This window comes from Cucurbita pepo, chromosome LG01 (genome assembly GCF_002806865.2).
Source record: "Cucurbita pepo subsp. pepo cultivar mu-cu-16 chromosome LG01, ASM280686v2, whole genome shotgun sequence".
Classification (NCBI taxonomy): Eukaryota; Viridiplantae; Streptophyta; class Magnoliopsida; order Cucurbitales; family Cucurbitaceae; genus Cucurbita; species Cucurbita pepo.
This window is the reverse complement of record NC_036638.1, coordinates 19,548,317-19,568,981: the sequence shown is the minus strand read 5'-3', so window position 1 is coordinate 19,568,981 and position 20,665 is coordinate 19,548,317. Positions and strand designations below refer to the sequence as shown.

Genomic DNA, 20,665 nt, shown 5'->3' with positions numbered 1-20,665 from the left:
CTATTTTATCGAGTAGAATAGAGAGAAGGTAGAAAAAGTACATAACGGAGATTTCTTGTCTTGTTCATGATAGGTCTCTGTACAGTCCTATCTAATCGAGAATTTTAACTTGACACTTCTATCAAGAACGTTACTCGTTGACAAAAAAAAAAAAAATTAAAATAGAAATTATTAAATTTCTTCTTCAAATTTATATTATATTGATTGTATCTATTAAGAGAATATATATTTTTAATTATTAATATTAATATTTTATTAAGTAATCGCTTCAGTTAAATAATTAACATTAAATCCACACTTGTTGTATAAAAACAATAAATAAATAAAGGCAGGGGTAAAATGGTCAAATCTGAAAGAACGTTAAACCCTGCAGGCTGCAGCGCCAAACCCTGATAGATCGGCGGTGTTTAGTAATGGAGATGAGCGATTGATCGTCATCTCTTCCATTCATCAATGTTTTCTGCTACTCGAAGGCTCTGTTTCACTAGGGTTTCCACTCTCCTTCTATCAAATCGCTACAAGTATCGTCTCTCTCTCTCTCCCTCGCTCTCTTTCCGTTGCATTTGGTTGCTGGGTGCTGTGAATTAGGTTCTTGTTTCCATGTTGTGGCTTCAGTTATAGAGTCTCAGGGGAGCCAGTTTGGCGCTTCGTCTCTCCGGCAGTCATTCAATCATCAATTCCTTTTTTTATAATCGATTTGATTGCTTCCTATATTTTCTTTGAGAACCCTAATGAACTTCCTCTCTTTCGGTTTTCTAGTGTGTTTTCTTTTCCCTTGTTAAGAAATCTATACAGCTTTTTGAAAAACTCGCTTTCTCCTTAAGTCTATGCTTTTATTGTTTTTTCATTCCCTTTGATGAACTGCGTTAAAAAAGTGCATCCATTCTGCTATTGCTTATGGAATTCACCACTCTTAGAAAAAGATCATGATTTTACTTGTTAGATATGACGCTCTTTCATAGTTGAATCTGCTCAGGAAATATATGACATTATTTAACTTCGTTTGTACTGCTTCTCTCATTTTCCAAGTATCCAATTGAATGCATACTTTGATTCTGTGGGTATTGTTCCTCAGCATATATCCAAGGCATTTAGATGTAATGATAGCATCCACTTTGTTCAATGCAGTTGGAACAAAGATTCTGATAGGATATAATTTTTTTTTTTTTAATGTGTGCAGCAATGTCGTATCATTAGCAGATTTTCATTCAGAGATTGCTTCAAGCAATGTGGCCCTTAGAAGCATTCGTAGTGAATATGTATTGCCTTCTAAGTCAAAGGTTGTTGGTTCTTTCAATGGGTTGTCCCGTTGTATGTCGACATCGAAGGGAAGGAGTATGCGTAGTAAGGTGGAGAGGAGAATGAGGAAAGAGTCTGGTAAGACCTTAAGGGAGATCCGAAGAGCTAAGAAAATTAAGAAAAAGCTGATGACAGAGGAAGAAAGGCTCCTTTACAACCTCAAAAGAGTATGCCATTTCGAAGTTATAATCTATGTTGTCGATTTTGATGACATACTTACATCTGTTTTTAATCTTGATGAATATTGTGATTGAAGAGATATTTTATGAATTACAGCCTTCTCTGGGAAATCTGAATTTGACATTTGATGTTCAATTTAAGTCACTATACTGCTGCCTTTGTTTTAAATAAAAACATAATTCTACACCCACATAATTTAAATTTGATTGATTAGTATGACCACATTTGTCTCATATCTTTCATAGGCCAAGAAGAAAGTAGCATTACTTTTACAACAACTCAAGAAGTATGAGCTCCCAGAGTTGCCACCCCCTCGTCATGACCCAGAGCTCCTGACCCCTGAACAGCTTCAAGCTTATAAAAAAATAGGCTTTAGAAATAAGAATTACGTCCCAGTTGGTGTTCGTGGAGTGTTTGGAGGAGTGGTCCAGAATATGCATCTCCATTGGAAGTTTCATGAGACTGTGCAAGTGTGTTGTGATAACTTCCCCAAAGAAAAAATCAAGGAAATGGCAATCATGCTTGCAAGACTTAGCGGTGGAATTGTCGTGAATGTACATAACGTGAAAACAATCATCATGTTTCGTGGAAGAAACTATCGTCAACCTAAAAATTTGATACCAATCAACACCCTTACTAAGAGAAAGGTACGCATGCTGGATCACAGTGTTTGTTCTTTCAGTTTCTTTGCCTTGTTTTTAAAAATAAGTACTTCTTTTGGGTTGCTCCTCCACCCCACCCCACCCCACCCACCCACACACACACACACCCCATATTTCTTAAAAAGGGATAGGCTGAATTTTTGTCCCTTAATTTTGTGGCAACCTTCATTCTGTATTCTTTTGAAAGCTTGGTTTTAGATCTTAACTCTTTCCTAGCCACTATGTTAGTCCCTTTGGTGAAACTGACTAGATGTGATTGAATAAACTGACTAACTAGATTTGGTGGAAATTATTTCTTCCATTGGGTGAATGGAGATCATAATTAATGTTGTTGGATAAAGGAAGTCAAGAAAACAGTAGAATAACAGTTGTTTGTTCTCTTACGTAGGCGTTATTCAAGGCCAGATTTGAACAAGCTCTCGATTCTCAGAAGCTAAACATAAAGAAGATAGAACAAGAGCTCAGACGTAAGGGTATAAACCCAGAGGATCCAGTTGCTATGGCCAGCATCCAGAGAGTAGCTTCAACATTTTTTAATGCCATTGACAAAAAAGAAGGTACCCCGTATGTCTTCTACGGTGATAAGCAGACAGCGACAGAGATCGAGCGTAACATGGAAGAAGAGGAATCTCATAGTGACAGTGACCAGGAAGAGTTAGACAGATTCATAGCTGAGATAGAGGATGCAGCAGATCGAGATTGGGTTGCTGAGGAAGCAGCAGAGAAAGAAGAGCTTAGCCAAATTAGGTATAGGAATAGAGAAGAACACGGTGGGAGATTAAGAAAATCCGATATGCGTACAAATAACAGTTCTGATGACGAGATTGAAAAGCCAAGTGTTTGGAGACAGCGAGATAGTAAGCAAAGATTATACAATAGTGAAGAGGAAGATGATGAACACGCAAATGAGGAGGAATGGGATTCTGATGATGGTCAGAATGCTAACGATGCAGATGATTCTGATGGAGCTCATGGGATCGTCAAAACGACTCGAGGAGCTGGAGGGAGGCATGATTCGGCCAAAAATAGAAGTTTTAAGAGAAATGTCGAGCCCTTTGTCAGAAAAAGGATGGATTCAGAAGGTTCTGAGCCTGAAACTATGCTTAGTGATCTTGAAAGTGCCATGTGGCAATCAGAAGAAGAGGAAGAAGACGAAGAAGATGACATGAAAGTTTTAAGCTGCGCAAATGATGATTACAGGAGCAATGAAGTTGATTTGCATCACATCAAGAAAGATAAGAAGAATAATAAGCTGAATGATTATGACTCTAGCATTGATGAATCCAATGAAGCTTATGAACACACAGACACTAAAAGAAAGGAGAATAGAATGAGAAAATCAAAGAATAGTTACAACTTTGTATCGAAAAATACTGATTCAGGAAAGGCATTGTGGGATTCAGACGAAGAAGATGAATCAGGGACATCGAGACCGCAGAGACACGATTACTGGAGTGGTAGTGATGAAGATGATTCTCGTAGAAAATAGATAAATAGACAGTAAAATGGATGAAATTTATGGAAGAAAACCATGGCTGCAAACTTGGTGCAATAATCTTCTGTTGCTTCAATTCCCTGTCTGATTGTGTGCGAGAGAAAAGGGCACTTTTTGGGAAGTTTGGTCGCAGTAGCCCCATGAAACAAACGATTTTACGGTAACTTAAAGATGATTCATTTTATCTACTGCGATTGTTCATCATTTTTCAGTTTAGACTTCTTGTGCTGATGCTTTTGATACTATTAGTCCAAATAATTGATGCTGCAATGTCCAAAGATTAGCACCATGGTGTGCTCGTGCCCGTGTTCGTGCTCGTAAAATAGCCATAGACAGAACTGAGAGAGACCAAAAAGGCCATCTAAGATCGTTGAATTAGAATGGAGAATGTTATGTAAGAAAAACTACTGTGCTTCAAGGATGTGGCTCTTATTCTAGTCATGGTCTTTTTTTTTTCTTTTTTTTTTTAATCAATGAATTTTTAATTTTCCTTTCCAGCCTATTGGTTTAATGCTTGTGGATGTAAAAATTTTAGTCGGGTCACATCAATTAGCTCACTTAGAATCATGTCTTTTTAGGACTGACTCACTTAGAATCATGTCTTTTTAGGGTTCTCTTAAAACGCTGGAAGTAGAGATTCATTGTCGAACACTTGAAGCAACAAGCAAGAATGGATAAGAAAAATAACCTTTTCCCTTTTTTAGTAGCGTTTTTTTCTTTAATCAAAATTCATATGTGTAGCCTTTGCGGAAATGTGAATCCGTAAACTAGGTCAAACACTTCAAAGAGATTCTTTGAATTGGTAAACTAGGTCTAATACTTCAAGAAAATATTCTTTGTACGATAATAGTGCATATAAGGAAGATAAAGTTATTTTTTTAGGTTAAGTTCTTAAAACCGATCTTAATTAGTTAAATTATGCTCTGAGAAGTAAATAGAGCCGACTTATCTATAATCATTCTATACGAAAACTCGACTTTGATACTTTAAATTAGTCTTAATATTCTAAATCGGTGCCATAAGTAAGAATCCACCATGTGAAGTGCCACCAACCAACGTGAAGGTGATGAAGTCAACTCATCTCTTATCTACCCAATTATTAGATTCTTCCTCCCAAATAAACATGTTTGAATTTAATATATTTGAGATAAAATATTACAAAAATAACAACTAAAAAATAATTATAAATGCAAAATAAAAAAGTAAAAATACATGTTAAATGATTTCATTAAAATTAATAACCGATATCTATCCGAATAATCAGTTATGAAAATTAATAATTATTACACAAAATAAAAAGACAATTGGATTATTATTATATTATCATTATTACTAAAGTCAATAAGTGTTGATCATAATAATTTTTTGAAGAACATTATTCATAGTATTTTTGGAAAAATGGGTTACCCACTCAAAGTTTTAATTTTAATATATAAAGGCATAAAGAGAGTGGAAGATCAATTGAATTTTGAAGTGGTGAGGCTGAAAATCGTTGACCAAAACCCACTTTTTTATTTGAATGGTGACAAACTGTTTGGAAATGAAGTTGAATTTAGGTTTGAGAATTAGAACAATGAAGAAGCATTTTACAGCTATGACTATGATGGTCTTGCATTGTTGAAAAGGTTCTTGGCATAACTTGTGGGAGACTCTAAGCTTTTCGTCTTTTCGTCTCTTTCGGGCTAAGTCCATACTTAGTTACTTTACGAACACTTTGACTTTTATGATTATAATATTTTTCTTTTTCTCAAAATAAGAGGAAATTCAAACATTTACATAAAAATAATACGCTTCAACGAGTTGAATTAAACTTAAGTTTACCGACAGCACAAAAATGAAAGTGGAAACAGCAGATAATAAAGAAGATTTTACCTCTAGGAACTTTATAGTTCAGGATATTTTTCTTTATTCTGGTGAAATGGAAGATTCTTTGGTCTTTAGGGAGAGTGGTGGGCACCATGATTGAATGCTTGGAGGAAGAAATGTCCACATGCTTCCCACTTTCCATGTTTCATCACAACCTCACAAGAAATCCCAATTCTAACTTCGAATAGAATGTTTTGTGAGATCCCACGTAAAAAAGAGAATAAGTATCAGCTGACCTTAAAGATGAGTGGATTGTGAGATTCTATATCAATTGGAAAGGGGAACGAGTGCCAACGAGAACGCTGGGACCCGAAGAGAACTGGATTGTGAGATCCCCACATTTGTTGAAGAGGAGAACGAAGCAAACCTCTCTCCAGCAGAGATGTTTTAATTAAAAACTTTGAGGGAAAGCTCGAAAAAGAAAGCCCAAATAGGACAATATCTACTAACGGTGAGAAAACTGAAGAGTAAGCTATTCTTGGCGCCCAAATAGGACAATATCTACTAACGGTGAGAAAACTGAAGAGTAAGCTATTCTTGGCGCTATGACTTAAACCAGGACCACACAAAATTGATTTGGTCGGTTTTCTTGGTTCTTTAGGTTTAAACTTGTATCCCAAAGAGGTACAGGAAAACAAGAAGAACAGTATGCATTTTCAGAGGTCACACCACAAATTACACATTAAGAAGAGAAAAAAAAGGAGAAAACAGATATCCAAGACCATTAGCATTTCTATTCACTTCCAGAAAAAACTATTGAGAAAGGAACAAATGAGCACTGTGACAGTGTTCTAAGATCAATACAGAGAGAGATGGTGGAAATTACAGTGTTACCTAATAAGCAATACCTATAAGACAAGCTTGGATATGTGATTCAACTTTGAAGAGATATGGTGGTTTGTGCCTAATAACCCAATATAGCAATTACAATCAGTTCCCTCAGCTGCAACAGTATGGAGCCTCTGCCCTCAGTTTCCATTTCAGCCTCAACTTCATTGGACACACAACCTTTAACTACCTCCACATTACAGCCATCAAATTTCAAAATAGGTATCTGTTTATGTTCAACATTTACAAAGTCATTTCTTCGTTCTTGTTCTTTCATAATTTAGCCACTTTCTCTTCTGCAGTTACCTGGTAACAAGTATTTGTACTGCTGAGCATTGTTTAGAAGGAATGATGGGAGATGAACGGCCGAGTAAGACCGAGGGATTGGTCCCATCTTCCCGATTATGTCCCGAAACGTGTACTCTTCTGGAAGCATGTCGAATAGGTCTTCTCCTTTGCATATTTTGTCCTGAATTCTGTTGGGGTTCAAGTAATGAGAAAATCTTACTCTATCATAATGGCTGTATGCTTTCATCTTGAATATGAACTCACTGATACGGCGAAAGCAAAAGCTACAATGCCACCCCGAATCTGATAAGATTTCTTCGGATTGGCGATAATGAGCATACCGTGTTTTACCATGTTTGTACTGATGGACAGAAGCTCTCCAGCTCTTGTCATCTGTATAAAACTCGAAGGAGTACAGGTAGTTCCTTAGTCGCAGATGGAGTATGGGCGGAGTATTGTCGCACCACCTCAAGAGGTTTATCGTGTGAGCGCTTGGGATCTCGTCGACATCAGACATGATCAATAAGTCATCATCCTGTATCCCTGCAATCCTAAGAAGTTGATCCAAAGCCAATCTTTGATATGCCTCTTCAACAAATGGATTCTCTCCTTTCTTAAACCTCCCCCCTATCATCCCATAGGTCAACCGTGGCTCAATGAAGCTAAAGTGCTCCCTGTTGTTTGCAAAAGCCAACTGCTTTGGCAGACCGGTGAACGTAGAGTTCGACTCGAGAAGCACAAACTGAGTCACATAAGGATACAGTTCGTTCCATCTAACGGTCAGGATATCAACTTCATTACTAAACAGAACGGCATCGAAGACTCGTCTCGGCGATTCACGCATTTCCCAACCATGAAGTTTGCAGAGAGACTCCATTGATACATTCTCATGATAGTAATGAGGGATTTCATTAAATGCCTTAGGAGGAGACTCCCATAAGGGTCTAAGGAAATAGGAGATCTTCTGGCCATGGAGATATATGAACAATATCAAGAGTGGAACAGCGAAAAAGAAAGAAAGTAGTGTCTTCAAATCCCATCCTCGAAGAATACATCGAAATCTAGACAAGATAAAAGCTCCACGAGGCCCCTGGTACAAACAACAACAACAACAACAAACATTGAAGAACATAATCAACGATCAAAGGACATGTCGATCTAGAAGATTCAAGACACCAATTCATTTCCAGACGCAAAAACAAGAGGAAAATTAAGAGTGGGGACGACAGGACGTTGAAAAACGAAGCGATTCGTTTGCTAAGGTGAAATTCGAACACCTAGAAAAGGAAATTTTAGCTATAAATTGAAAAGGACGGCAAAATTTGATTGAATCCCAAATCAATGCACACTTCAAATCAAACCATTGTACTCATAAACAGAAGGAACACGAAGAATAACAATCATTAGACAATTGCAGATAACCGTACCTTTCTCGCCATTCATGGGTATTTCACGAAGGACAAGTTCAATCAAAAGGGTTTAGAAGAAGGAACAAAACAAACAAGTTTCTCATCCCAAAAAAGTGGAATACAGCAGATTCAAAACAAGCGAAGAAACAGAAACAGAGAGGATTGAAACTAACAGACCTGGCCACAAACGTCTTCACAAATATCATCGGTCTTCTTGGAGCTGTAATACCCATCAGACATGATAAACAACAAAAATACTCGTAAAATTACAGAAAATGCGGGATAAATCCTCAAATTGTGAATCAAAACTCCACAAAATCAGATCCTAGAGGGTGAGATTAAGAAAAGAAAAAACCCCCCCACAAAAGAGGCGAAGCAAAACAAAAAATGGATGAGATATTTTGGAGCAGTGGGTATATAAAAATGGAAATGGGGCTTAGTTTAAACGCTTTGATTCATCGCCGAAATAGCGCGGTTGTAGCCGTTGGTGGGCCTTTTGATGGCTCTCCGCTGTTTCACAAAAGCAACTCTAAATTCCAGAATTCCAGAGGTGAGAGAGATAGGCCGCAAAAGAGAGAGAGGACTGAAAGATTGATTTACAGAAATGGTGCTTAACCTCAATTTTCTTTTTCTTTTCTTTTTTTTTTTTTTTAATTTTAATTTTATTTTATTTTATTTTATTTTATTTTATCCCTCAAATTTCCAAAAAAAAATCCCAAAAATTCAGAAACCTTTTCAACAAAAGGGAATATCTTGTGTGCTCTCGTCTTGGTCTCTTTTTAACCGTTGGATCCAATCCCAGATGCTGATCCAATGGACTGCCAGCTATGGGGATATTTGGTAAACCGTTATATATATTATTTTTCTTTTATTCCATTTATAATTAAATTAATAGTTACGAAAAGTTTGTTTTTAATTAAATTAAGGGGATATTTTTCTTTTATTATTATTAAATTTTTTTATCTGGGGTTGAAATTGTATTCCATAAATTTTAGGATAAAAAATGTATTTTTAAAAATTTTAAATACTAAATAACAAATAAATCTTAGTTATTATTATTATTATTTTATAAATGGTTGGCATGTGCTTTTTTTCATTTTAATAACGCCCATAAATAAATTATTGAATTCGTGTTGATCTGTGGAGATAATATTTATTTTTAAAAATAATTAAATTATGAAAAGAAGTGAAATATTTAACATAAAATATTGTCAAATAAGAAGAGAAACGTGAAACTTGTCGTTTCTTCTTTGTTGGTTGCATAACTCAAGCCTATTTTTCTTTTTCTTTGTTAGGTAACTTTTTATTGTTGCCTTTTTAAAGTAAATTAAAAATAGTTTCGGCCTTCTTTTAAAATATTGATAACTGGTTGTTACTATATTAATTTATTTTAAACCAAAGTTTTTATATGTAAAATTATCATATTGTATAAATTTTTTTTCATTTAAAATATATTGTAATTTTTATTTATAGTTTAATTTAAAAATCTATTAAAACTCGTTAATAAAATTTTGAATAATTTATGGGTAAAAACATGAATGCATGTTAAAATTAAGCCGGGCGCATTAGATGCCATGTGGATTCAGCTGACGTAGGATGGCCACGTGTTAGACCCGTTACCAAGAGAAGTTGGGTCCGCTGTGTTTGTGAAGCGAGCTCTTCTTTGACAGCTAAGTCCACATGGTTTTGGCTATTGTGGGGATTGTGAAATCTCAGTACTCTCCCGTTGACTTGTTCTCCCCATTTCTTATCTTTAAATTTAATTTTTAATAGTTAATTAGCTTTTTTTTTTAATTAATTATTACTCCAAGAGGCACCAAATTTTGTTGGTTTTTTTTTAATATAATAATTCAACACATTTAAATGAATATTTATGGCTTGAATTATCGTATTATATATGAGTTATTTCTATACTAAAAATATCTAGATTTTTTAAAAATAAATATATAAATTATGCATCATGCATCTGACGTTAGTTTGAATGAAGAGACTTTAAGAATATTAAATTTTATTGTCAAAATAACATATTTAATTTTTAATTAAAAAATAGATAAAAATAGAAAAAAAAAAACAAATAAAGGCNTGCAAAATTATTGACTTTAAAAGAGACTTTAAGAATATTAAATTTTATTGTCAAAATAACATATTTAATTTTTAATTAAAAAATAGATAAAAATAGAAAAAAAAAAACAAATAAAGGCAAAGTTTATTTATATTTTAATTCAATTGATGACAAAAGGAGTTTAGAAAAACAAAACTATATTTACCATTATTATATGAAATAGATATATACATATGTTTTAATAATAGAAGTCAGCCCATAATTTTCTATTAGCAAAAAAAACATAGCAATCAATGTAAAATACTCATTTTATAAAAGACTCGGGATTTAAATTTTTTATATTCTCGATCATGTGACCAAAATTGAGTAAAAGTGATATGTGGATAAATAGTGATATAAACAATTATTCAGTTACTCTGTCGAAGATGAATGAGGTTAAGAGATCTTCTGAAATTGTGGGATGTAAAAATGCATCGGTAAGAGAGCGTTATGCCTTAGAGGAAAGCACCCGCACGAGCAGTGGTGGACGAAGCGGAAGCAAGATTGTTAGAGTAACACAAACATTGGTGAGAATTCAATGCCCAAAAAATTGAAGGGTTCCTCCGCAAGGTTCGTCCACGGAGGTTGAATTAGACCCTAAGATTAAGTCGAAAGACGTAATTGGGCTGAAAGATGATTAACAATTCAAGGACGCACGGTGCCTCTATTTTTTTAGGTTTAGAAGGAGTAAAGAAAATATATATTAATGGTTAATACAGATTTTATTAGTAAAATGTTTAATAATTTTAATGTAATTTCTTGAAAAAATATTAATTGTGAGAATGTGTATAATTCAACAATCAATTCTAATAACGTTTTATGTGGAGCAAATATTATAATTGTTATTTCAAATATGAACAAAAATTAATTTTGGAACCCGTTTTATTTAATGGCAAATTTGTCTTTTTTGTTATATATGGGCCGGAGCGTGTTTGTCTGGAGGCCCAAAATCTCAATCACAGGCCTGAATATGTGGGCCTCCCATCGAAGCCCAGCTCTTCTAATTACAATTACAGAAATCCCTAATATATATAAAATGAATTAAAAAAAACCGAAAAATAAGGCTCCGTATTTCCGTTTTGGTCAAAAGACACAGAGCGCTTGTGAAGGAAATAGCAATACCACTCCATCGCTGTCAACCGGAAATCGCCAGACGCCGAGATCAGCCACTCTGTTTCTAACTTCTGGTTCGTTTCTTTTCTTTTAATCGGGATTCTGTTCCCTTTTGGGCGGCTATTTGTTCGATCGATTTCATGTATCGTTGCATTTTTTTCATCTCTAGGATTTTTAATGATTGGGTTAGAGCTCTCACTATTAGGGATTGCGTGTTAGACATTTCCGAAGGTTGTATTGGGTTCGGGGCGATTGCGCCGGCTTCTGTTTCTGGATTATTGAGATTCTTACTCGAATATGGATCTGGTTTCTGGTTACAAGGTGATCTCCTTCTCCTCTTTGTCCTAATTTTCGTGGATTACGAGGTTTAGAGTAATAATGTGGGGCTTTTTTGTTGTTGTTTATACGTTTATAGCATTGTGTTTTATCTTTGTATTTAAATAATCTTCAATTGGTTTTCTTCCCCTGTGTAATTGATTGCGTTGTTCGTGCAGGGTATGGTTGGGCTTGTTTTCGGTAATGAGAATTCTTCATCCAATGAAGACAGGTAAGCAGATGCCACGTGCTTCTAATAGGATGATGGATAAGTTGCATAACGTGCGCTTGCGCCAACTGCTAATTCCTGTTCCTGAATCTTAATGTTTACATTTACTGTAACTTTTCGTATATATTATGGTTAATTGTGTTGCCCCTTTCCATAGCTATGTTGAACGTGTATTGGATCGCATTAGCAATGGTCAGCTTGCAGAGGACAGGAGGACTGCCATGGTGGAGCTTCAGTCTGTTGTAGCTGAAAGTCGTGCTGCCCAGCTAGCTTTCGGTGCAATGGGTATGTGCTTGTGCTTTGATTGTCATCTGACTTTACTTATATGGATTATGTGAAATTTACAAATAAAAGATATATTTGATATGTTTTTGTAGGATTTCCTGTGCTCATGAGTGTTCTGAAGGAGGAACGAGATGATGTTGAAATGGTTGCAGTTCCTTAACTGTCCTTTGCTTCCCTGTTGTTGAGAAATTAAATCTTGCTTTATGACGCTTAGTTATGCTTTCATTCTGGAAAAAAAGTATATGTTATTGCCTGTTTCAAGAAGTTTTGGAGGAATTTAAAGATAATATTATATGGTAATTCTATGGTTATTTCTATGCAGTGAAAACTTTAATCAATTATTATACGCTGCTAGTTTACTTAAATGCTTCTGTTCTAGTTCAATTTGACCAGCTGCACGATCTAGTTCAATTTGACCAGCTGCACGAAGTCATTATTTATTTATATATAAATTTTTTTATAATTATACTCTCAACACTGTCTGTCTTAGTTGGAGAGCTTTTGTTGTTATGTTGTCTTGTGTATATTCCATCTATCAATGAAATTTTTATGTCTCAAAAAGAAAGAAACTTTTAAATTTTTCAGCGTGTCTAGTAATATGTTCCATTTCTTGAGTCCAGGTTCGGGGGGCCCTGGAAACTCTTGTGAGTGCATTAACTCCTATCAATCATGCTAAAGGGTCCAAGGATCAAGTCCAACCAGCTCTGATGAACTCCGATTTGCTTTCAAGGGAATCAGACAGCATCTCTCTTCTTTTGAGTCTTTTGGTCAGTCATTCCTCTTATGTTTAAATATATTTTGATGTCTATAGGTTAATTTATGCATTTGTGCTACTCAATTCCATATGTGACCACTTTTCCCCTCCCTTCTTTGGGTTTCTTTCTGAACTTTTGCAGTCAGAAGAGGATTTTTATGTCAGATATTATACTCTTCAACTGTTGACAGCTCTTCTTACGAATTCTCCCACGAGGTATATTTATTTACTCAGTTTGTTAATTTTATTTTATTTCTCTTTTTATTAATTGAATTGCGGACTTTCGCCTTAAGGCTGCAGGAAGCCATTCTCAGCATTCCTCGTGGTATAACTCGACTTATGGACATGCTTATGGATCGTGAGGTATACTTTTTTAACCTTCTGTTTTGAAAGATCAACTCTTCAAATAAGATTTATTTTTCTCCAAATAATCCATCAATATATTTTCAGTGAGTGGAATACCTTGCCACATGGTATCACATTTTCCCCCTCACGTTTCCTGTTGGTATTTGTATTTGGTAATTCCAATACCTATTTAAATAATTAGTTAGTTTGAAAACAATGTTGACTTATTTTCAAAATATTGACACCAATATTAAACTGAACGAATATATTTATGATGGACAAATTAAAGCAATACTAAATAGTGTTATATTGACTTCAGATTTATGATTAATTTTCTTTAATAAAAACAATGGGAGCACAATGTTGTCCTTTTTGTAAGACACCTTTAGGTGCTGGGGCACTATGAAATTTGTTTCCCTCTAAAAAAAAAACAATTAGGGCAGAATTGTAAAGAGGATATCATATGATATTTCCATCAACAGGCCAGAGAAAAAAGGTACATGAACTTTGCTAGAAGGAGTCCAAATCTTGTGGCGGCCACCTATCTCGATATTAAAATTTCTTTTTAGAAGTTTCTTCTTGACAACCACCTGTAGAGTTAACGTTGTTGTCCTATGAGATTAATTGAGATAGACATAAGCATGTTGGCCATTTATGGATTTAAAAGAAAATATATCATAGGGTGTGAGGACTTGAACTTTTCAATTAGAAGTAAAATGTTGAACATTTAGACTCTTGTGTGGGAAAGCATAGATGTTTTTACTTAATTTCTCTCCACTGAACTTTCATTGCATTTGGAGCTACAACGAAAAGTAGTTAAAAGCTTCATTTCTATACCATTCTTATATTAGAATCATTCATGAAAATGTTGTTATGGTTTCCTTTTAGGTTATACGGAATGAGGCGCTGTTATTGCTTACTTACTTGACCCGTGAAGCTGAGGTTTGATCTTTCTTCAGTTATATGGTTTATAGTTATTTTTGTACTTAAATATCTTTCTTGATGAGAATTTTTCTATTGAAATATCAAAGTTGTAAGTATTTAATAATTTATAATTTTATTTATCCATTAATAGTTGACATTATTATGTAAAATCTATCGCACATTTTTTCCCAAAAGAAAAAAATTTTGGACTCAAGATTGATTTCTAGTTAATCAATAATAAACCATTTTCCATAAAACAAAATTCGATTTTGGAGAAACGAAGTTTTCATTCTATTATGTCTTAAGAATAATATTTTAAACTTATGATACTACATTTTAAATTAAAAATTGAAAAACTTGTTGTAAATTTAGTTTACCTTCTTTAAATATACATAAAATTTATTTATGTAATATTAATTGTAATAATAACTTATCACTGAAATGGGTGGTTAAATTGAAAAGGTCTACATTAGACTAAACAATGTAGGAAGGCTTGAAAGGAATTCAATAGCTTCTTCCCTAAAATCTCTTTCTCATGTATGATATAGATTTAAAATTCATATTTTATTAATGATGGTTCGAAAGGCAACTTGGCCTTCACTAACCAATAATTCTATTGTATTTTAGGAAATTCAAAAAATTGTGGTTTTCGAAGGTGCATTTGAGAAGGTTTTTAGCATCATTAAAGAGGAAGGAGGTTCTGATGGTGGTGTTGTTGTGCAGGTAGTTCATGAATGAAAACTTCATTTTCTTTACCGATATACCTTGTGTGCATTATCGTTGTTTTTCCTCTTCTGGGATCTATTGTTTTTTTTATGTGATAAAATATGGTCCCCATTTTTTTTCATTTTGCTCAAAAGTTCATGACCTTTCTCACATTTGGAAGTGATAGCCTGAAACTTTCCTATCCCTTTGAAAAACTGATATTTTTTTTCAGAAAATATATATTTTTTATATTTCTTCTTTTTCAAAATTAAATTGAATTTGTGTAAACGTTGAAATTTTAAATCATTTTGGACAAAAATATTGGTCACTTGCCACTTACACCCACTCTCAATTTTGACAAAGAAAATGTTATAGAGCTCTTGAACAACTCACTCAAGGTTTTGATGTTGTGTGTTTGAGAATTTTAAATTAATTTTAGGAATAGTTAGTAATAGTTATTAAATAGTTTTCTAGTTTAACTGTTTTAGTTATTTAGGAAAGTGATGAGTTCTCTATAAAAAGAGGCTTTGTGGTTGGAAGTATACACTAGACTTTTTGGAGGAAATGCTAGACTTCTTAGGGAGAGCTTTTGGGCCTCTTTCTCATACGTTGGTCTGTGGGAAGTCACTATGCTTGACATAATTTAGATCTCTTCTGGTCGTTTCCTCAAGAACAAAGTTTTCAATTCTGTGTACTGATATGTTTGACACATTATTTTAATTTGCCAAGAATTTCCTGGTGATAGAAATATATTGACTTTGCTATGGGTTTAATTAATTAGTACATTTTAAACAGGATTGCCTAGAATTGTTGAGCAACCTTTTAAGGAAAAATGCATCAAATCAGGTGTGCGGCTTTTTTCCACTGTATTTTGTTAATATCTTGCTTTTTGTTTATTAGTTTTTTTAAAAGGGTTTAAGAATGTTATACTCAGGTATTGCTGAGGGAAACTATTGGATTTGATCCGTTAATATCAATTCTTAAGTCAAGAGGAAGTACTTACAGTTTCACACAACAAAAGGTTAGATAATTGTGCACTTGTATATCACATGAAGTCATTTTTATTGTTATGTCCATGAAGTCTTATCAGTGACTTTTCTTGAAACATCTTGCCAGTAGACAGTAAATCTACTCAGTGCGTTAGAAACACTAAACTTGCTAATAATGGGAGATCCCAAGGTTGATCCTGCAAAAGATGGAAATAAGCTGACTAATAAAACAACTCTGGTTCAGGTTTGCAATAGAAAACAATTACTTTATCTATGTTTTCTTCAATTGAAAAACTGGGGTTCTCTGATGAAGAATTTTCTCTTTGCCCTTAATTTTTTTTGCAGAAAAAGGTTTTGGATCATCTTTTACTGTTAGGTGTTGAAAGCCAGTGGGCCCCTGTTCCTGTCCGTTGTGCGGTAAGACAGCATATTATCTGTCAATCACATATACACACAAACACTTTCATCTTATGGACTTACACTGATGGACAGAAACATGTCTAGAAATTAGTATATTGTTTATTCTTCTAGCTGCTTTGGTTTTTTGCCCCAACGATATTGATTAATGTAATCTTTTGCCTCCAGTTATTAAAATCTATTAGCAATTTCACAGAAAATACAGAATTCATTTATTCACTGCTATAAGACTTTTCAGTTGTCAATATTTTTTTTCTAGGATGATTGTTGTGGTGCACTTCTGCATAATAATGTTTTCATCGTCTTTAGAACTGAAGCTGAAGCTTCTCTCTGTCTCTTACTTCTTGTAGCTTTTACGGCACCTACCTGGATTCATTCTTGCTCTTCAACTGGAATTTGTCTTATCTACACTATTGATATGATAATGTTAGGAACGCCTATGATGCAGAGATCTGCTCAGATTTCGATATTTCTATTTTTGTGCAGTTATAGTTTCACAAATCTTTTGTGCCTACAAATATGTGCAGGCATATATTAGATAAGAGTTTTCTGTGGCTTGTTCTTCAATACATTACTCGATTTGTTACTGTAAGCCTGATTTTTGTAACCATTAGCTGTTATTTACAGCCGTGGGAATGCATAGTTTTTATCGTGGTTGTGTGACAGAGGATCTGCTACCTTGTTAACTATTGAACTATGTCATTATAATAACCATTATGAGTTCAATTAGAGATCTATGGAACAAGTGATAAAGCTCAAATACCTTCGAGATCATAAAGTTGTAGTTATGGGGTTAATTGAGATGTGCATAAGCTGGGCTAAATGCCATGGTTCTCCAATAGAAAAAAAAAAAAAAAAGATAGGTCAATCTATTAGATGCTCAAATATCAAATTATCTTTATTTTAGCTTACTTCAGTTTGTTTGCATTTAGCTATAGCTGATGCATGAGTGGACACCAGTTAACCATTTAATATATTTATTTTCCTGCATATTGTTAGGCATTACAATGCATTGGCAATCTGATCACTGAGCATCCCAAAAATCTTGATGCTATTGCTAGCAAATTCCTTGGAGATGATGTGCAAGAACCTGCCCTCAATTCAATTCTTCGGATCATTTTGCGGACATCAAGTACCCAAGAATTCTTTGCTGCTGATTATGTTTTTAAGTGCTTTTGTGAGGTTATTTTTGCCTTAACTTTTTATTTTTTCTTCACAAAAAAATATAATGGATTTTCTTCCATATTTATTTTGTTTTTTTGTTTTTAATTTCAAAATTCTACTATGTTATTATTCTTTTTAACATGTTTTCGGAATCAGAAAAACTCTGATGGGCAAACAATGTTGGCGTCCACTTTAATTCCTCAACCACAATCAATGATCCATGCACCACTTGAGGAGGATGTTAACATGTCATTTGGAAGGTTTATTCACACATCCATCCTGCATTGTTCTTTTGGTGTCCTATTAAATGCACCCTTTCTTTGGTTACTGCTGTAGAAGATGAGTTGAAAGTCGATTAGTGTAGTTAGCGGACAATTCTAGTTTTTGGTGAAAGATAATATCTGAATAAGTTTTTCTTGCAGCATGCTGCTTCGCAGTCTTACTTTGAGCGAAAACGATGGCGATCTAGAGGTAATATATGTTTTAATATCAAAGAAATGCTTAAATGTTTTATATGGTGTGAGTGTCTGCATTACAAAATATCATAAGTTCTCGGATGTTCCCTAAGGGACACATAGCATGAGCTCTATTATTGACAATCTGGGTAATATGTTTGCAGACATGTTGCAGAGCTGCCAGTGTTCTTTCTCACGTGATTAAGAACAACAGTCAGTGCAAGGAAAGGGTATGCAACTAGGTGCCTTTCATTCTAATTTTTTTTATTGACTGTAAAGCATGAATGTTTGGTTTGCGTAACTACTGCATGAGTGAAAAGTATCTTTTCAGTTCTCAATTAAAGTCCGGTTTCTTTAAAAATTAATTAAAAAAAAAAAAAAAAGAAACTTCGACTAAATTGGTGATGAAAATAAAACTTGAAAATATTTTTTTCTTTTACTTCTATGTCCCAGGTATTGAAAATAAAACTTGAAGCACCCATGCATTCCTTGGGAGATCCTGAACCTCTGATGCATCGAATGGTGAAGTATTTGGCTGTTGCCTCTTCTATGAAAAATAGAAATGGGAAGTCGGCCTTGAGCAGCAATTCATATCTTCAACTAATCATATTGAAATTGCTAATCATTTGGTTGGCTGATTGCCCCAGTGCAGTGCAGTGCTTCCTAGATTCACGTCCCCACCTCACATATCTGCTTGAGTTGGTTGCAGATTCTACCGCAACTGTTTTCATGAGGGGTTTAGCAGCTGTTATCTTGGGGGAGTGTGTAATCTATAATAAATCAAGTGATAGTGAGAAAGATGCTTTTACCATTGTTGATACCTTTAGCCAGAAGATTGGGCTTACATCATACTTTCTGAAGTTTGATGAGCTGCAGAAAAGCTTTCTTTTTGCCTCCAAGTCATTAGAACCACGGAAAGTGTTGACAAGGTCTACAGCTGCTAGTATGGCTGAAGTTGAAGATGTTGATGAGGATGCTTCTTCTAATCAGAAAGACGGGGAGCTTCCCATTCTCTCATCTGTTTTCGATTCTCATTTTATCAACACTGTTAAGAGACTTGAAGCAGATATTAGAGAGAGTATTGTTATAGTATATAGTCAACCAAAGAGCAAGGTGGCTGTGGTGCCAGCAGAACTAGAGCAGAGGAAAGGAGAAACTGATGGTGAGTACATCAAGCGGCTTAAAGCATTTGTAGAGAAGCAATGCACCGAGATACAGGTAAACTATTTGCATGCATTGCTTATATTCTTTGTGACTAATTCTTAAATAATTAATAAATTTGGAATGTTATAGTGGCATACTGCTATTGAATTCTATGTTTTTGGCACACTTTTAGGAGTGTATGGGCAAAATTTTGGGACCTAATCTTTAGTTAAATTGGAGCTGCTTTTGGATGCAACACATTGTCTGTTGTAGACTCATTTCTAGATCTACATGCTCTTTATATATTTTGCATATCTAAAAAAGCTTATAGAATTTAATCATCCTTCATGTTCCACCATTTTTTAGACCAAGATATGAATGTAACTGTAATCCGATCCATTTTTAGGACCTTCTTGGTAGAAATGCAACGTTGGCCGAGGACCTGTCTAAAACTGGAGGGAGTGAGTCCTCAAGTGAGCAGAGAGTTAGTGGGCCATCCAACCGAGTACAACTAGAGACGCTTCAAAGAGATCTCCAAGAAGTATCTAAACGGCTGGAACTGCTCAAGGAAGAGAAAGTGAAAGCTGAATCTGACGCATCTTACTACCAAAACTTAGCTAGCAAGATGGAATCTGATCTCAAGAGCCTCTCCGATGCGTATAACAGTCTTGAACAGGCAAACTTCCATTTAGAAAAAGAGGCAAAAGCTTTGAAGAGTGGAGGAGTTTCCATTAGCCCAGATATCGAGGCCATTAAGGCAGAAGCAAGGGAGGAAGCTCAGAAGGAGAGTGAGACAGAACTGAATGACTTGCTTGTGTGCCTCGGTCAAGAACAAAGTAAAGTGGAAAGATTAAGCGCAAGGTTGATGGAGTTAGGAGAGGATGTTGATACACTTCTTGAGGGAATTGGAGATGACCTGGGGCTGCCTGAAGAGATCGACGACGAGGACGAGGACGAGTGATATGCTCCTTGAGAGATGTTCCCGTGGCACCTTTTCTCTTTATAGGTCTGATTGATTGTGGTTGATCCTCTATTTGTACATTTCTTGTTGAATTGTACAGTTCGAGACTTGTCATTATACTCATTCTGGAGCAGCAGGATGTGTTCTGTTTAAATTATGATGATTCTCTAGACTCCAACTCCTTTGAGTGCTTACTTGCAGCCTATATTATACATATTCCTATCCAAATTTCTGAGTTTTTCCTTAGGAGAGGATGAAATTAACTTCTCTTTAGGGACAGGCAGAATCATAAATTTCAAATTTTGGACTTCAAACATCTTACCGTTCATGGTGTTTCACGGTTAGTATTGAAAATGAATGGAGAAGTGGTGGAACGTGTGTAACCACATATTGAATTTACTCTAGTGTGGCAAGAAGCCACTGATGTCGAGTCGGCTCCTATGCCACTAGCTATGTCTTTGGTCCCTCGATCTGGTGAAGGTTTTGTAGCGTGTCATGAGCATTGGACTAAGGGGTGGTTGAGCTACTCAAGTGAACCGCCCTACCTTGCTACAACATAGGGACAAAAGGGTGTGACGGTGGTCTCGGTATCCACACATCTAGTAAGATGAATGGAGGTTCGACCTGAGTTTTCATGAGCATTGATAAATCCTAATTGCCATGAGTTTTGTTGGTTGAACGGAAGTTACGTCTATAACCACTTATATAGTTGTTTTATGCGAAACATAATTCCTAAAT

General features: G+C 35.0%; 3 protein-coding genes across 5 annotated transcripts; 2 read left to right on the top strand and 1 right to left on the bottom strand.

Annotated features, from left to right (window-relative positions):
- The first annotated feature begins 364 nt into the window (after window positions 1-364).
- On the top strand, window positions 365-4,133 carry LOC111808768 (uncharacterized CRM domain-containing protein At3g25440, chloroplastic). Its single transcript, XM_023694935.1, has 4 exons — window positions 365-521; window positions 1,181-1,466; window positions 1,725-2,126; window positions 2,530-4,133. The coding sequence occupies exons 1-4, from the start codon at window positions 454-456 to the stop codon at window positions 3,628-3,630; spliced, it is 1,857 nt and encodes a 618-aa protein (XP_023550703.1). The 5' UTR covers window positions 365-453; the 3' UTR covers window positions 3,631-4,133.
- Window positions 4,134-6,212: 2,079 nt separating this feature from the next.
- Window positions 6,213-8,629, bottom strand: LOC111778753. The gene is made up of 2 exons (XM_023658728.1): window positions 8,205-8,629; window positions 6,213-7,708 (listed from the first exon to the last, which is right to left on the bottom strand). Exons 1-2 carry the CDS (start codon window positions 8,265-8,267, stop codon window positions 6,611-6,613), a joined length of 1,161 nt encoding a protein of 386 aa, XP_023514496.1. The 5' UTR covers window positions 8,268-8,629; the 3' UTR covers window positions 6,213-6,610.
- A 2,544-nt stretch (window positions 8,630-11,173) lies between these two features.
- LOC111796657 (golgin candidate 6) lies at window positions 11,174-20,155 on the top strand. 3 transcript variants are annotated; one of them, XM_023679382.1, is made up of 20 exons: window positions 11,174-11,315; window positions 11,447-11,562; window positions 11,736-11,788; window positions 11,943-12,070; window positions 12,163-12,215; window positions 12,691-12,837; window positions 12,967-13,040; window positions 13,118-13,187; window positions 14,058-14,111; window positions 14,721-14,816; window positions 15,594-15,644; window positions 15,733-15,819; window positions 15,918-16,031; window positions 16,133-16,204; window positions 17,204-17,386; window positions 17,525-17,628; window positions 17,791-17,839; window positions 17,988-18,053; window positions 18,277-19,041; window positions 19,373-20,155. In XM_023679382.1, exons 2-20 carry the CDS (start codon window positions 11,539-11,541, stop codon window positions 19,925-19,927), a joined length of 2,745 nt encoding a protein of 914 aa, XP_023535150.1. In that variant the 5' UTR covers window positions 11,174-11,315; window positions 11,447-11,538; the 3' UTR covers window positions 19,928-20,155. The 3 variants fall into 3 exon arrangements, with proteins under 3 accessions (XP_023535150.1, XP_023535157.1, XP_023535146.1); XM_023679389.1 differs by having other exon boundaries at window positions 11,187-11,315; window positions 11,461-11,562; XM_023679378.1 differs by having other exon boundaries at window positions 11,187-11,315; window positions 11,411-11,562.
- The last annotated feature ends 510 nt before the right edge of the window (window positions 20,156-20,665 follow it).